The following is a 16,203-nucleotide window of genomic DNA, read 5'->3' as shown; positions in this document are numbered from 1 at the left end:
CATGAGCTGGAAGCTGGTCCCAAGATTTAAATCTGAGGCATTTAACTCTAGCAACCAGCCTCAACACTTAAATACAGGTATTTCCCTGTTTCTGTAATTCCTAAATGATTTTAAAAACCTGCCCTCTCTGCTGTAGGTGATTACTTACATGGCTGAAATCTTAAAGTGGCCAGGAGTGTATTAAAAAATGCTTAAACACATGTAATCAAACACTGTTAATGGAACATTAAGGATGAAATATATATATCTTATATAGCGTCTTATCTTAAGAATAAAATAGCACAGCAATAATGATCTGCATCTCTAATGCATTAAGATCCAGTTGTATCTTCCATATTTGCTTTAATATCAGACAGGTTGTCATATGATGCTGTATTCATTTCATTTACTCTGGGATGAGGTGATCACACAACAAAGGAAATGTCACACACTGACTAATGGTTTTGCTGGTAGACTCAACTATGAGAAGCTCTCATGTCATCAAACAATGTGGACGCCACAAGGAAACAATTTCTCTGACAACATCATAAAGAAGAAAGCTCATTGTTTTCCATGGGGAACAAGATTCAAAATTTTTTTTTGTTTCTGTTTAAAACGTATATTTCAAACCACCTCAGAATCTGCCCCTCCAGTTACAGTCTTTCTGTCCCTGCACATCTTCCAGATTTACTGCGTATTCAGAATTCCAGTCTCGCTCAAAAAGGTTTTTTAATTGTTCCTGGATAGGCAGTTGTCTTCTTTGCAAGCTGGTCAAATTTTGTTTGATAATTAATCCCACGCCAGCTGTATTAATGAAGTAATCTTCTGACCAATTAGAAGTCCCTATACAATGAAAAAGTAGCAAATTAGAAAGCATTCATTTCCCAGTGTTCTGTTTGATCTCCACGCTTGCTAAGTTCACATTGCCTGGCTTTGCTGATTTGCTGTACAACTGCAAATCTCATTAGGACCAACGGAGCAGCAAAAATCAGGTCACCCCCTTCTTATTCCAGACCTCAGGTTTCAGAAAGTCAGTATTAACTGCAGCCCTGAAGCTTCATAACCTGATTCCTTACAGCCTGTGAGAGAGATGCACAAATCTGCTCATTATAAATACAAGAATGGAGTGTATATTAAGAGAGGTAAAAACCAGTGTTTGGTGTGGCTTTTTGTGTTTCAAGAAAACAAATCCTTAATGGACTTAATTATCTTTATCTGTTAGAGGAAAATAAGAGAAACTGGACCCTTGATCAATAAATCCTCAGGAGCTGTTCTGAGCTCAGCATGCAATGCCAGCTTTTAAACCAGGCAAAGCTGGAAATCCAGCTGTAGACGTTGTCTAAGGTTCTCTCCAAAACTACCACAATTCAGAAAATCAAACACTGTGAAAAAAATTACACATTTTAGCCCTTAGCACTTCTCCTGGTGTTCACCTTAGCCAGAAAAATCTGCAATCAATTTCAGAAAGTGCTTAGGCATGAAAACAAATTACTTGCATATCTGCCATCAAACACAACTCATTCAGAAACAAGTTCTATTAAAGGCAGTTGGAGCTGCAAGTCCTCAGCCCTTTGTAAGATTGGGGTATTTGCTGGTTTGCATTGCTTGGAGCATGAGCTGACTGAAATGACAGAGCCCTTTTACATTCCCTTTTTCAAGGGATCCTAATAAAAGAGTGAAAAATAAACACCATCCTGACTTTTAGGAATTGAGCAGCAATTGAAATTACTGTTTCCTTATTTCCATTCCTAGAGTTCTGTTCGACAAACAGTGCGTGGAATTAATTCCTCCCTGCAAGTTCTTTTTATTAAAGCACGATAATGTTATATACTAGAGCATCAGCTATCACTGCATCATTCTGAGCACACAGCCTGTGAAATTCCCACTGTGCTTGTCACAGGCTGTGCACTCAGACCTGTCATGCTCCGCTCTTAATGGTTCACAGTCATATGAAATAATCTCTCACTGAACTTGACCTACATTATTTTCTGCCCTTCACGTCTTACTTCTTTACCCAGGGCAGACATTCTGATAAAGCCATATATTTTGATATGTTTATTTACTTTACGGCAGCCCATCCTATCTCAGTCTTAGTCCTGTAGATGTGAAGACACTGTAATTGTTTTGAATCATGGAATACGTACCAATATAGGCTACTTTATCAGTGACCATGTATTTGTTGTGATTCACTCTTGCATGAGGAATATTTGTGTGATTCAGAACTGGAACAATGAAGAGTTTCTGGATGGAGAGAAATTGCAAACGTAAATAGAAATAACAGAGTGAGGAACAGACTGAATAATTGGGCAAGGCAGTGTTTCTACACTTTCAAAAAATAGAAGAGTACAGAAGGAAGAGAATATTCCACACACTGTTATTAAATGTACCATAAAAGAGATTTTTACTCTTATCCAAGAAAACTAACAAATAGTACTTCCAGTATACATAAAATTGGATAAGCAATTGAGATCAGATAAGGATAATGTTTGCTTCACAATGTTCCATTAGTAGCACAGCTATTATCATTACAGGGCAGACAATTAAATGCCATTTTAGGCAGCTGTTTAATAGATCTGCATTTACCACTGATTGCTGCTCTTATTTTGTGCTAAAATAGGCTGATCACAGACATGAGAGGTACTGCAGGCAACAATAATGCCTAACTTTTTGTGTTAAAATCTACATCTCTCTTTTTTTTTTTTTTTTGGTAAAAAACATTCCTCCTTCTGTGACTTTTCTCTGTGGTAGTAACTGCATCGTATTGGGAGCTCCCACATCACACTCACTCCACTTGATGTGTTCCAGCCTAGTGCCTATGGCCTGTGTGTAATAATGAGTGTTCAAAAATGAGTCGAATTGAGTAGGCAGTCAGCAGAGCTCCCAATTTGTAAAAAACGGATGGTAATTAGAGCCATTTAAGATACTTCATACAGGAAAAGGTCTATGAGAAGAGCACTAAGTTGTCATATAAAATGTTACTGTCACGGTGCTCAGCAAAAGCAACTGCCTGGATAATGTCACAAATGTTGCAGAAAAGCAAATCCCTCAATATCACTAGTAGCTTGCAATAGGTGTTTCGTCAAAGATTATCTCTTGGGCCCTATTTTCTCAAGGACTCAAACCAGCCACCACAATGATGGAAATGATCTGCTACTCTAAAGCCTTATATTTGCACATGCAGCTGGCAACTTAGACTCAAAAATCAGCTGTCTTCCCAAAATCAGGTTACTTATCCTACCACGTCAACACTGATGTGGGCATGTGGGTTGTTGAGAGCACGTAGGGACCTCAAATAGTAGAGCATGGCTGGGTCAGAGTGGGTCCAGCAGCTGACCAGGAGTCGGATTTGTACTCTGTAGTTGAAAGCTGCACGTCTCAGGGCATCATCGATGGCTGACCAGTATCTAGAGGAAAACAGGTAGGTGGAAAAAGGGATATTTTTGAAACAGTTCACTAGAAAGCTGTGTCAATAAACTGAGAGTACAAGTGATGCCATCTACAGATGGGATGGATCTCTGAAGTCTAGTAAGAGGAGTACTTGTGCCTTAACTGGAGATATAAATAAAATTTCTCCCTTCTACCCAACCAGTTCTTTCCACAGTGTGTTTTGAGACCTCCAGTCTCTGCAAAATTGGGTTGAAATTGATCAAAAAGTTTAAAGCTCGATAAAGTGCATGTACACAGACACACATCCAGCATGGTGCCATAATGCTCCTTTCCTTAGGAAACTTAAAATAACAGTAACAACTCCAATGTAAAACCAGATCATACAGCACAAAGTAAAAAGGACAGTGCAGAGCTCAGGGGAAAGCCTAAAACCCATTTTACAGAATATGGCCACTGCAGCATCCTGGAGACCTTTTCTAGCATCCGCAGTGGTCCTGTGCCATCAGCCAGTGTGGAGAGGCTCTGTTTCTCCCCATCCCTCCCAGCCCCCGAGGCGACAAACACAGCCGGGATCTCATGAACATGGGGTTGTACAACATCCTGACACGCTGGCAGTAGCTTAGGGAATTTTTTTTAACATCCTTCACCCAACTACACAACACTAAGAGCTGAACAACGTCCATCCCAGGACCAGTAACTCCAAAGGCCCACGTAGCATGTTCATTCTGTAGATCCTGAGAAATACTGCATGGAGAAAGACACGCGTCTCCAGTACGGATTGGAGGACTGGTACAGAGAGAGGTCTGTCTTTTGCTAACAGTCCCATGAGCAAGGATGAATTAATTTGCCTAACTTATTCCTCTTGGTCTTACGTACAAAGGTCTGAATTCTCAAGTCCTCCTTCACACATCATCCTATCATGATCAACAGACCAGCCATGTGCTTTCAGGTTCAGGCTGACTTGTAGGTCCTGAAAAACTCAGGAAAAAAACTGCTATTCAGAAATGCTATTTTTTAACAGTTCACATTTTTCAAATGTATCAGTTTTTAGTTGATTAACACTCAGGCGTTAAGACAGTGGCTTTGTTCCCTCTGCCTCAGCTGTTGGAGAAACCTAACCTGAACTAATCAGCCTCAATTCATTACACTACAGCTGGTTGCTGTGGAGATCGCCGAGGCCCTGTGACACCTTCCCTGGGCCTTTCAAACTCCTGTTTGCATCTGATCAGGCCTTAGATGTCACAAACGGTGGATTAAGGCTTCAGATGAAGAATGAGGAGTATTAACACACTCATTCCTAAGGGGAAAAAGAGACTTTCTGTGAATCTATTCTTAGCTAAAATGAGGAGATGAGAAACCCAGAAATTCAACCGTACAACGCAGAAACTGAAAATCCTCTAAGCTGTTTGATTTGTTAAAAATATCCTACAAGTGGAAGCTACTCTTTGAGATTTTGTTTCAAGGACAGTGATTTTATCTGTGTCTATCTATTCTCCTACACTCTTGCTGCTAACACATACATGCCCAGCTGAACAACAGAGGTTTTACACAGTCGTGCCACAGAACATGATACATGATATAATTCCGGCTGAAAGGCAACCTAGAGGTCATCCTATTCTTTACAAGCCATGTTGTACATTATTATTTTCCTTGAACCTTTTTCTCAATCAGATTGTTCAGGTGATTGGAAAACTCAGAAAAGTTATAAGCAGATAATACTCAGAGCACTTGGTTGCATGTAAATATCCTAATTCAAGCATATCTAAGAGGATTTGGAGTCTTAGTGGTCACCCCATGGCTCACTAATTTTTTCTGTTACTTGCATTTGGGTTGATGTGCAGAGTTTTCATTATTCTACTCTGACCTTGGGCAGCCCACTGGGACCATGGCAGTGACCCACCACAGAATTTCATCACTCCAGATCACCACTGCCACCTTCTCTTTGAGAGCTGCTGCTACCTGCTCCCAGCACACTTCAGGAACTTGAATGTGCTTAGATGGAATTATTAACAAAAAAAGAAAATAAAAGCCCAGAAGTTTATTTTAGAGACTGTTTCAGTTACCATTGCAGAGGCTGGCAAGGACAGTTAAGAATCAGCCTCCAAACTATGAGTCAAGTATGTCAAACAGGCAGTAGAGGCAGAAGTCAAGCACCTTCAGAAGTAAAGAACAGAAAGAAACAGGAGAAGAAGAGGGCAGTAAAGCAATATTTCCTCTGAAAATTCTGATGTCAGATAAATTTCTGCTGTTCCCATTCTTCTCTCTATTGATAGAGCTGGTCTGTTCTATTTTGAACAGAGCTGTACCTGACTGTCACTAGTTTGGCACTTAACAGTTTTCTGGCTATGTGATGAACACAGGAGACTGCTGGCAAAGCACATGGGCAGTATTGGAAACCATCCTTCCTGTAGCATCGGTGTCTGCACAGTCTATGAGGCAGTCATGAATGCAGAGAAAAGCCTCAGTTCTCTTCACTCTGAATGTTTTCATTGCAGAAGTGGAGGAATAATACATTTTTCCTTTAAATAGTGCAGTAAACTGATTTGCTCAGAATTAAAATTGTACCTTTCTGGATGAATGAAACGGCTGGTAGGGAAATATTCCATAACAGAAACATAGACAAATTTCTGTGCCTCACTGATAGTATTGATTATAGCTAAGAGGTCATGGGTGCGACCTTTTGGACAGAATGCTGGAGGAGAAGCCTGTAAAAAGGAAAATACACGGGTCAGTGATCTCATCCTTTTTCTATCAGATTGTGATTCATCTCCATTCAGATCTGTTCAGTTTTTACTACAATAGCATGAAGCATTCAAGGTGAACTTATTCCTCATGTCTTTCATGTCCTACTGGGTCAGGTACTTATTGATATATTGAGCCCAGAAGTGATTAAAGGAGACCTGCACCCCATCCTTGCCATATTACCTGATAGCTCAAGCTGGGTCAACTCTTTTTGCTTAAGTGGTTCTAGAAAAACCTGTTAAATTACCCAATTGGAGCACAAGCAACTGAGGACTGCTGAAGAAACTTTTCTCATCAATGCTTAAACACAGCTTACGGTGTATCTTGTTATTTTTAAACATACTTACAGAAAAATAGGCTTTTGTCAGGATTCCATTAAATTCTACTTCCAGAGGATGGTGCTTGTTAATGTGGGTAGAATAATTAAGGGGCCAAGGGGATGGGATGGTAGCGTTAGCATGTCCAAGATCCCAGTAAGTACTAAATGTTTTCCAGAGGTCTTTGGCTAAGCAGCTGCAGTTGTGTATCACAGCACCAAACTCTTTCACCTGTGAAGAAGAGCAAGCTATGTCACAGCCTCAGAGAGAGCCACCTCCAGGGCTTTTTTGCTGTTTATCCCACTCTGACAATATTTTACATCGTTATCATTTTTCTCTGTTATGTCCTAGGACATTAATTTTCCCCCCGATTTATGAATATGCAGCAGCAGAGCTTACCTGAGATAAAGATCTCCAGTCCATATTTGCACTACCAATATATATGTGTTTCATGTCTACAATCCAGAATTTGCTATGCAACACTCCTCCTGTCAAATGTTCAAAATCAATCTTTTTTACATGAGCCCCTGACAAAAGATGAGAAGGGGAAAAAATAGTTTAGTTACAGCATGGAGAGGGTAATCTATGCAGCTCCCCTGAGAGCCAGAACATGTCTGGATGTCTAATACTTGCACCCAGTAAAAACTACCAAAATTCATAAGCACCCGTTCCTGGGAATACAGTAACTTGCAAAAATATACAAAATGTGAACTTTCAGGAAAATCCTTAAGGGTATGACAACATACAGAGACATCATGAACCACTTAACAAGTAGTGCTTGTCCTGTGAACACATGTAAGCACCATGTCAGAATAGTCCTGGGAGATCAGTTTATCTCAAATGCTTTTTGGCAGCACTGAAGTTCTGAGTGCATCACCGAAGTAAGATAATTACCTTTTTCCTCTAAAAGCTCAAGGTCAGTTGAATTTGTAGCCAAAGTTGGCACACTTGCTGCGACAAACACGGAGACGTTCTCTGCAAGTAATCTCTCAAACCTCTTCAGAATATCTTCACCCTGTGTGGTACATTGTTTGTTATTTTTTATATTTTTTTATAAAACATTTAGTAAGATATATGCAAGCACAGTGTTACTAATGGATGCTTCCTTTGAAGAACCCCAACACGAGGAAGGTCAGAATTTTCACCTGTTTCAGGAGTGTTTCAAGTAGAGAAAAAAGGGAACAAAGATTCTGACACAATGTATGAATCAAAGCTTATTTTCTATCACCTCATGCTATTAGATATAAGATTTTAAAGCACGACCATAAACACCCCAGACTTCAAAGGTGAATGTCCTAATGAAGATCAGCTGTTGGATGCTGGTGCTCAACAGGTACACTGCATCATTTCTCCCTGAGGACAAAAGTAATAAAGTCTGTCCTACACTGAGCTGTTCCTTTAGCAGAGACAGGGCTCAGCCTTACATCTGTCACTTTTACTTCTTCTCATGTGGCAGAAATGATTCACCTGGGGAGGAAGATGAGGAGAGGACAGCGAGGAAGGTGTACCAACAGGGAGGCAGAGCCTCAGCCTACAGTAATGATTAGGCCATCATCTGGTCTGTCAGCAAATAAACAGGGTCGCCTTTTCCCTTCTGCTTTTCACTGCAGTCCCCAGCCCATACTGTCACCTAGACCCTGCTCAGGATTGCCAAGGATGCTGGCACCTGCCACATGCCAAAGGAGTGCCAAAGGGCAATTAGACATGACGGACAGTCAGAAGGAGAACGTGTGTCATGTCCACTATCATTTGCTTTTGGTGGTGGAGTCAGAGGGGCCCAGAGAAAGCCTGGCTGCACAGGCTGCCCATGAGGTCAGCCCTGCAAAGGACAGGGAGTGTCCTAATCTGCTGTCAAACAGCATGGTTCATGGACACCTGCAAAATCAGTGAATGCAGATGTTGTGTCTGTACATGGAGGAGAAGCGGCCTCTGAAGCAGTCAGAAGCCCAGCAGACTCTGCTTCCTGACTGTTCCAACTAGTCAGTGGGATCTGGCATCTTCCCTTGTGTATCTGGGATCCTGTAGGTTCTCCAGCCATGCCACCGGCTGCCCCAACCACAGGCTGACCATCTGCTGGGTAACCATGTGCAGTTTTAAGATTGACCTCTGGGATGCTCTTAAAACACAGCATGGAAATATTCAGAGACCCAGATGAAATCTAACTTCACTGGAGGAGGAAAGCTGGTGTGCTGCTTCAGATCAGCACAGAAAACTTTCTGGGTTTGCAGGAAGAATCAAGCAGTGCCTCTGGGAGACAGATCACACAGTCAATCAGCCATCTGCCACAAGTACATGAGATACACAACCATAGATCTGCTTGTAACTGATTTCCTCCTACCTGCTTGGAAGATGAATCATTGACACTGATATCCTTCCCAGTAAGAGACCAATAGTAGGAAGCCACGTGAATTTTTTCCTGGGCTATATCAAGGAGTCTCATCCAGGCTTGGTACAAGGGTTTGGCCGCAGTGCTATTTATCTCAAAAGCTAAGTCATAAGGAACATTTTCCACAAGTTCAAAGCTGCAATGGCAATTGTATATCATGAAGCAAACAACTATGACCCAAGCAGGAAACCAAGCACGTGTCATCATGTACAGTTGGCCATTTTGAACATCAGCCAAGTTGGAAAAACAATCTTGGAGTACTCTGTATCCCTGTTTTTTATAGCCGAGCATATATATATACACTGTCCTCTCAGCTCCAGCAAAATGGCTTCTCACTAGCCATTCTGAGCTTTGAATTTTACCACCCTAAAGACGAGGAGAAAAGTAACCCCTCTTGGGGTTGGGTGTTGGTTTGATACCCTCTGCACCCTCTGTCAGAACAAGCAGCCACTGCCTCCTCCAGCCTCAGAGAGCAGGTTTGCTCAGGGGAGACTGGGGCAGAGGCTCTGCAGAGGCTGCCCGCCGGTCCCCACTGCTGCCACCAAGGGAGGATGCTGGAGGTGGTGGAGCAGCCCTCCTAACCGGCCGATACCTGACAGGCAACTACTACTGACCCAATGCCTAAACAATACCCCCACTTTTCCCAAATTAGTGGTACTTTATCATTTTTTATGCAATGGGAAGAGAACAAAAGCCATGCTGATGTTGTCAGCATTGTAACTATGTCTCCATTGGGCGTGGTTTACCTGCAGGAATCATTGGACCTCCTGGTGTCCTCCTCAACTATTGTGGCTCCTGGGAGACCTCTATAGAGTCCTTCTTCCTCCTCCATTTCTTCATAAATGCTGACAAATCCTTTTTCTCCTTTAGGATCAACTATGCTGTCCACTCTCATGAAGTAAACAGCCATCAGGACAACAAGACCAAATATCAAAATTGCCCATAAGATTTGAAACTGGAACAGAATCAAATATAAGAGTTATGTGATCACCAGGTCACCAATACACCAGTTAATGGATGACTACGTGTTGCAGATGAGTAAATCACAATCATTGAATAATAGTTCTACTTTCAGCTACTGGCAGACAGTATTCTTAGATACACCACTGAAAGTGAGAACCATGAGCTATGCAGGAGTTGATTTATATGAGGACCGTTATTTGAGTTTTATTTTAATTTTTTATATGCCAACATATCAAAAACCTGATTTTGCTTTTTTTGGCTGTTTTTTGGTTTGCTATTTGATTTGGCTGTTGATTGGTTTGACATTTATTAGTTTTACTTTAGCAAAAGAAAAACGGGCATTCAACAACATTTCTACCAAAATCAAACCAAGGAAACCTGTAACACAAGATCAGCTGTGGGATCAAGACCAGCACTACCATAAAGAGGAAGTTCATGAAGTCAGGGCAGAAAAAACAGGTCTGGAAGTGTTAGAAGCAGAAGGACATTTTGTGGTTTCAGAACATGTTCTGGTTTTGTCTTTTAACTTAAACCTGACTTCAGTGAAACTACACAAACCTCATTTGGCTGTGTAGTGAGTGAATAGCATTTCCTTGTCTTTCTAGTGTGGTGAGTTAGCTTCATTGCCGTTTTTCTGTACTTGTTTTTGTTTCCTTGTTTGTTTTCCTCAATGTAGGTGAAAAAATAAAACAGCCTGGCCACCTGGTATATCCAAATCTGAAGTGTGGTCATTCACATGCTGAAACATACAGCACCAGGCTATCTATGTTGATGTATATTGAGGAGGAAAAAAGAGCCACCAGTGCAGATCCATTTCCCCCCAGCAGTTGCTCTGTCTGGCTCCTGATGGCAATTTTTGGGAGCTGGGAACATCCACCACCCTGTGATAGGCAACATGCACTTCAGAGCTGAGCTTTGGAACCTCCAGGCAGGAGAACTGAGTCCGGGAGTGCTCGTGGGGCTGTAGCTATAAATGTGAGCTCCCAAAAGGGTGCATGTGAAGCTTGCACGGAAACCAGTTGCCTCTGAAAGTATCTGTTTCAGTTTCTATGCAGACAAAGTTTCTTCCTTTTCATTTTCTCTGCTTTTCTCAAGATCTACAGTGCTGCCATCCATTTCAGGCAGTGATTTAAATGAGAAAAATGTTTTTAAACTGACTAGCTACTTGAATTTTTGCCCTCTGGATTGTTCTCCCTCTCCTTGATAGCAAAACAAAATCCCACCAATTTTTAACAGTTCTGCACTTCATTCTGTGATCATGTTTTAGAAGACTTAAAATACCACACATGTTTTAGAAGACATTTCTAAGGTAAAAGAGATCTATTTTTAAGCCATATCTTGCTGTCTACAAATATCTGAAAGGAGGTTGTAGCATGGAGGGTGTTGGTCTGTTCTCCCAAGTAACAAGTGATAGGATGAGAGGAAATGGCCTCAAGTTGCACCAGGGGAGGTTCAGATTGGATATTAGGAAAAAATTCTTCACAGAAAGGGTTGTCAGACATTGGAACAGGCTGCCCAGGGAAGTGGTGGAGTCACCATCCCTGGAGGTGTTTGAAAGGCGTTTAGACGAGGTTCTTAGGGACATGGTTTAGTGCTAGAGTTAATTTATGGTTGAACTCAATGATCCTAAGTGTGTCTTTCAAATGAAATTATTCTATAATCCTATGATTTTGGCTGTCACCATGCTGTACATTGTGATATCCAGGTGATCTAGGCATGCTGAATAAATAAATAAATGCTGTGCTAATGGTGGAAGAGAGGTTATTTGTATAAGCAAGGTCTGCTGTCCTGAGCCAGGGCTGCAGGATTAGGCCCTACATTGCCCCTTCTTGGCAGGGTTTGATCAGTCTGTCCGATAAATCAATGAGGGTTTTGTCACTCGTTCACAAACAGGATTGAATCCTACATGGGTTTCTAAAACAGGCAGTAAAATCATTCCTAATCTGTTATTTATTTTCAGAAATGTCAGTGTAATCTTAATCTTTGTAAGGAAATGTAGTGTATCCCAATAATTACCGTTTTGACGTCCTTTTGATTGTTCATGCTTAATTTCATGTTGGAAGACTCATTAAACATCAGGGGGGGTTTAAGGTTTTTTTCACAATCTGAAAAACAGAAATGTATGCAAGGGGAAAAATAAAGCTTTATGGCAACATTTGTATAATGCCAGTTACAGACTAAAAATGCAAGTTACTGCCATTGCTTTATATAGTGCTCTCAGATTTAAATAGAGATCTTTGCAACACCCTCGCAATATCATAGTTCTTGAGTGACATTAACAAACTACAAATGAGAGGAAGACACAGATCCCTGAAGTTTTTCCCTGGTCCTGTCTACACACAAAAATCACTGCAGTAATTAATGTGTAAACAACTGCATCGCTGCCTCTTCAAGTTACCCTCCAATACCCGCTTTTGTCCTGTTGCAAGCTAACACATCTGCCAACAAGCAGTAATTAAGCAGAGAAGCCGTGGGTGACAGTTTACAGCATCAATGTCAACCTGTGTGTGACTCTATTGGGCTCCTGCTCTCTTGTTCTTGATGTGAGTTGTCTTCAACATCGGTGTCTCTTCCAGAAAGGACTCTGTTAAGGGGACACAGACAAGGCAGAAACCTAAACATCTCTTCTCCCCTATTGCAACCATGACCCTGAGTACTAAATTAACTTATTTTCCTCCTCTGACGGTATTGCTCCAATCTTGTGTTATCACCAGCAGAGGCAGCCACAAGAAACAATACCAAAATGTGCCCAAACTCACAGGAGATGGTAGGGCAGGGGTAGCTGGCTGCTTGCACTATTCTGCCTTCTCAAAAGGTCAAATCAAGAACTTCACACATGCGTCATGAATAATTCCTGCGCCAGTAGAGGTGAATTTACCCCATTGGTGCCAGCTGTTCTTTTTCATGCTCAGAAGCAAGAAGCACGTCCTGGAATACGATAGATTTTCAAAAATGGTACTAGATGATACGACCACCTGTCCAGCCCCCAAACTACCACTTCCTACCCCTGAGCCACTGGGTGTTTGTGGCCTGAAGGATGAACGTGCTGTAGTAGTGTCAGACATGCAGTTGCTCTGTGGGTGGCCACACTTGAACAAGTTTTAGGCAGGAAGGATCCTGCCAGGCTTGTCCCATCCATCTTGCCATATGTTCAGTTATTGTCACCTGAACTGGATGGGCTCATGGCGCCTGTCCTCCCACACCAGTAAGGCAGCATGACCACATGTGTCCATGTTGTGTCCAGCTCCTGCCCACTCCACCTTTCTGTGTGGATGCTGTGACCCCATGGAACAGGCAGGATTTGGACAGAGCATGGACACAGCCCCCCAGGATTCTTGTGGGACCCGACTCACAACAACTAGTGGGACTGAACCAGAGAGGTGGAGGATGCATTGGGAGATAAGGGAGGTAGGTCTAAAATAGTGACTTGAGGAGCGTGAAAAAAGAGGACCCAAGGTAAAAGAGCAGACAAAGGAGAACGAAGAAGGTGGAAAGAGAATAAAAGGTATGAACAGTAATGCTTAAAAGCATTTTAGAGCTGCAGAGGTTAAAGCTAAGTTTCCATTTCAAGGTCTGCTTGTTAATATTATCAGCTGTACTCAGCGGACCAGGCCCTGCTTTCCAAGGCAGTTTTACTCATACTTTTCACTGGTGCTTCCTTTTGCTGCTCCCAGATCTAGATGCAAGGTTTTACATGAGAACCAGCTATAAATACGGCAGGTAAACCTGCATTCTCCCAGGTCTGAGGAAACTGAGCTGCTGCCAGCAGTGAGAGACAGTTGGCCATTCCCTGGGAAACCCCTGAAATCCCAGTTCATGCTTTAAGTACAGTACAAAGATGCAGTGCCTCACCCCAAAATGCCCACAGCCCAAGCAGAGGAGGGAGATATAACACACCATGCAGAGAAAGCTGTGTGACAGCAACACATCATTGCCACACCTTGAGAGAAAGTGGTCAAATACCAATCCAGAAAATTTAGAGTGAAGAAAAGGAGAGAGTGAAAGAGAAGAGAATCATATAATAGTTTGGACTGTGAGGGACCTTCAAAGCTCATCCAGTCCAACCCCTGCCATGAGCAGGGACATCTTCACCCAGATCAGGTTGCTCAGAACCCCGTCCAGCCTGGCCTGGGATGTCTCCAGGGATGGGGCATCCACCACCTCTCTGGGCAACCTGGGAGAGGGTCTCACAACCCTCTAGCTTAAACGATTTACTCATGTCTAGCCTAAATTTACCCTCCTTTAGTTTAAAACCATTATCCTGCTGTAACAGGCCCTGCTAAAAAGTCTGACTCTATCTTTCTTAGAGGTCCCTTTTAAGTACTGAAAGAAATGAGGTCTTCCCTGGGCCTCCTCTTCTCCAGACTGAACAACCCCAGCTCTCTCGGCCTGTCCTCCCAGCAGAGCTGTTCCAGCCTCTGATCACTTCTGTAGCTCCTCTGGCCCCTCTCCAACAGCTCCATGTGTGTCCTGTGCTGAGAGCTCCAGAGCTGGATGCAGAACTCCAGGTGGGGTCTCACCAGAGCAGAGTAGAGGGGCAGAATCACCTCCCTTGACCTGGTAATCACACCTCTAAGGCTATGGAGTTTGGTAGGAAACTGAGGCAAGGGGGTTTTAAAGGAAGAGGAAAAAAGCAGCTGAAAAACAACCACAGCTGCCCTTCAGCCCAGGCCAGGAGAGTGCAGTGAGGGAGCAGGTCTCACTCCAGCTCGCTGCTTTGGCCATAGCTGTCCCAACCTACCTGTAACAAACAGCCCCCCAGCTGTTCTCATCACAGAATCAGAGCCTGAGACATGTCTTGTCCCTCTGGCCCCAAAGCTAAAGTGCTCCCCACAATACATTCAGCTACCCAAGCAGTGTCTTGGTGAGGAACTGCAGCTGTAGTGCACTTACAGCCACGTGATGGCTTTGGAAGGACAGAACTCATGAGAAACAACTTGTTTCAGTTCTCTTTTTCAGAAACAGTTACAACATGGCTTCAAAAAGCAGTGTTTCTCTTGAAATATGAGGGCAAAAAGATTTCATCTGCACCATAGTAGAGTCATCTACCTTTTGGTCCAAAGTCCTTCTTAATATTTTTGGTCAGTGATGGGTTACATTCCCAGCTGCTTTGTAGAAGTGATGAGAACTGTACTAAAATATGCAGTTTAATTTTCAAGACAAAAAACCTCACAGACTCAGTGAGAATTCTTAAAAATAACATTGTAGCTAGGCAGTAATTAACTGTGGCTCCCTCTAAGCTTCCAGCCTTTACTAACTGCCAGTTTCAATGACTAAACTTCATCCAAGAGCAATAAATACAAGCGCTACTTAGCATTGCTTCACAGACTGGAACACAAGCTAGCACCACAATCTGCTGAGTACACACTGGAGACTGTTGTTTATAACATTAGGCTGCTTTCTCCCTGCCCCCAAAATCACTTTTAGTAGCCCTTTTCTCCATCAGCATCATGCTGTTTCAGATTTCTGATTTCAAACACAAGGATGAGACTTTTCACTGTATGAAATCCTCCCCAGGAGCTGTTTGAAACTCCCCAGATGAGCAAAGTGCATTGATCTCTCCATGACCACCCCCCAACACTCTCAAGATGATGACAAGTGAACTTACCACCCTGGAAGATCTCCTCCTGCGTGGCTGTCCTACCGTAGCCTGATGTTACTCCCAACTCTACTCACCAAGAGGTAGCATACATGCTTTTCATCAGCAGATTTATTTCAGAGTCTTCTGGTTTTTTCCTCTTCCTGCTGCAGATTACTTCCTCTTAAACACTGAGTTTCACAACACACACTGACAGAGAGAAACTCAAGTCATCATCTAGTTGTTGCTACCCACTTCTTAGACTTCACATCCTGATCTCCACCTATTTGGGATAACTTTCTGCAGAGCTGGACCTGGCTCAAACTCTGTTGAAGGGCCAAGTTCCCATCATCATCAGTGGTCAGAGCCTTTTCAGTTCTAGAAGACACTGGTTGAAAGGACCACTCAGCTTTCAGTGAAGTTGGTGTCCCAGCCACGGCAGCAACACCACTGCTTCATTCTTAATCCACCAGCAGCTTAATTTTATCCCAAGGAACAAACCCTCTAAAACTGCCTCTCTACCCAGTTCCTCTTGCGACCACTCTCCTGCCCAGATATCCTTGGACAGACATAGGAGAGTAAACTAGTTCCTTTGAAATTATACAGCTTTCCTCTTAAATAAATGGTATGTGGAATTTGCAGTGACATTGTTGAGGGAGACGGTTATATGCAATGTTAAGTTTGAGACAGCTTCTAAGAAATTATGTCTTCTGTAGAAATCTAAAGGCTGCACTTCAGTCGATGCAGCTCAATGTGCTGCTGTTATTCTCCAGGCAGTCCCTCGATCCTGTTGAACCAAAGGATGCAGTTCCCTAGCTTAGTACCTGAGAAGGGCTGCTGTAGGGAGAAAA

At 42.6% G+C, this 16,203-nt stretch overlaps 1 protein-coding gene across 3 annotated transcripts; it reads right to left on the bottom strand.

Moving 5' to 3' along the window:
- Positions 1-317: 317 nt before the first annotated feature.
- On the bottom strand, positions 318-15,537 carry PLD4 (phospholipase D family member 4). Of its 3 annotated transcripts, none has more exons than XM_065839377.2 (12): positions 15,383-15,537; positions 12,276-12,358; positions 11,791-11,879; positions 9,558-9,766; positions 8,764-8,947; positions 7,320-7,440; positions 6,825-6,952; positions 6,456-6,656; positions 5,932-6,071; positions 3,218-3,383; positions 2,124-2,220; positions 318-822 (listed from the first exon to the last, which is right to left on the bottom strand). In XM_065839377.2, exons 3-12 carry the CDS (start codon positions 11,848-11,850, stop codon positions 614-616), a joined length of 1,515 nt encoding a protein of 504 aa, XP_065695449.1. In that variant the 5' UTR covers positions 11,851-11,879; positions 12,276-12,358; positions 15,383-15,537; the 3' UTR covers positions 318-613. The 3 variants fall into 3 exon arrangements, with proteins under 3 accessions (XP_065695449.1, XP_071665820.1, XP_065695448.1); XM_071809719.1 differs by lacking the exon at positions 15,383-15,537 and adding an exon at positions 14,516-14,532; XM_065839376.2 differs by lacking the exon at positions 12,276-12,358.
- Positions 15,538-16,203: the final 666 nt, after the last annotated feature.

The sequence above is a fragment of the Patagioenas fasciata genome, chromosome 5 (genome assembly GCF_037038585.1).
Source record: "Patagioenas fasciata isolate bPatFas1 chromosome 5, bPatFas1.hap1, whole genome shotgun sequence".
Classification (NCBI taxonomy): Eukaryota; Metazoa; Chordata; class Aves; order Columbiformes; family Columbidae; genus Patagioenas; species Patagioenas fasciata.
This window is presented reverse-complemented; position numbering and strand designations above follow the sequence as displayed.

What these genes read in the sequence shown, in the direction of transcription:
- PLD4 (XM_065839377.2), bottom strand. Translation starts at nt 11,850, where the DNA reads ATGTTTAATGAGTCTTCCAACATGAAATTAAGCATGAACAATCAAAAG. An exon ending in TGAGCTTTTAGAGGAAAAAG is followed by an intron (nt 6,953 to 7,319) that starts GTAATTATCTTA and finishes ATCTTTTGTCAG; the next exon opens with GGGCTCATGTAAAAAAGATT. An exon ending in TGATAAAGTAGCCTATATTG is followed by an intron (nt 823 to 2,123) that starts GTACGTATTCCA and finishes TTCATTGTATAG; the next exon opens with GGACTTCTAATTGGTCAGAA.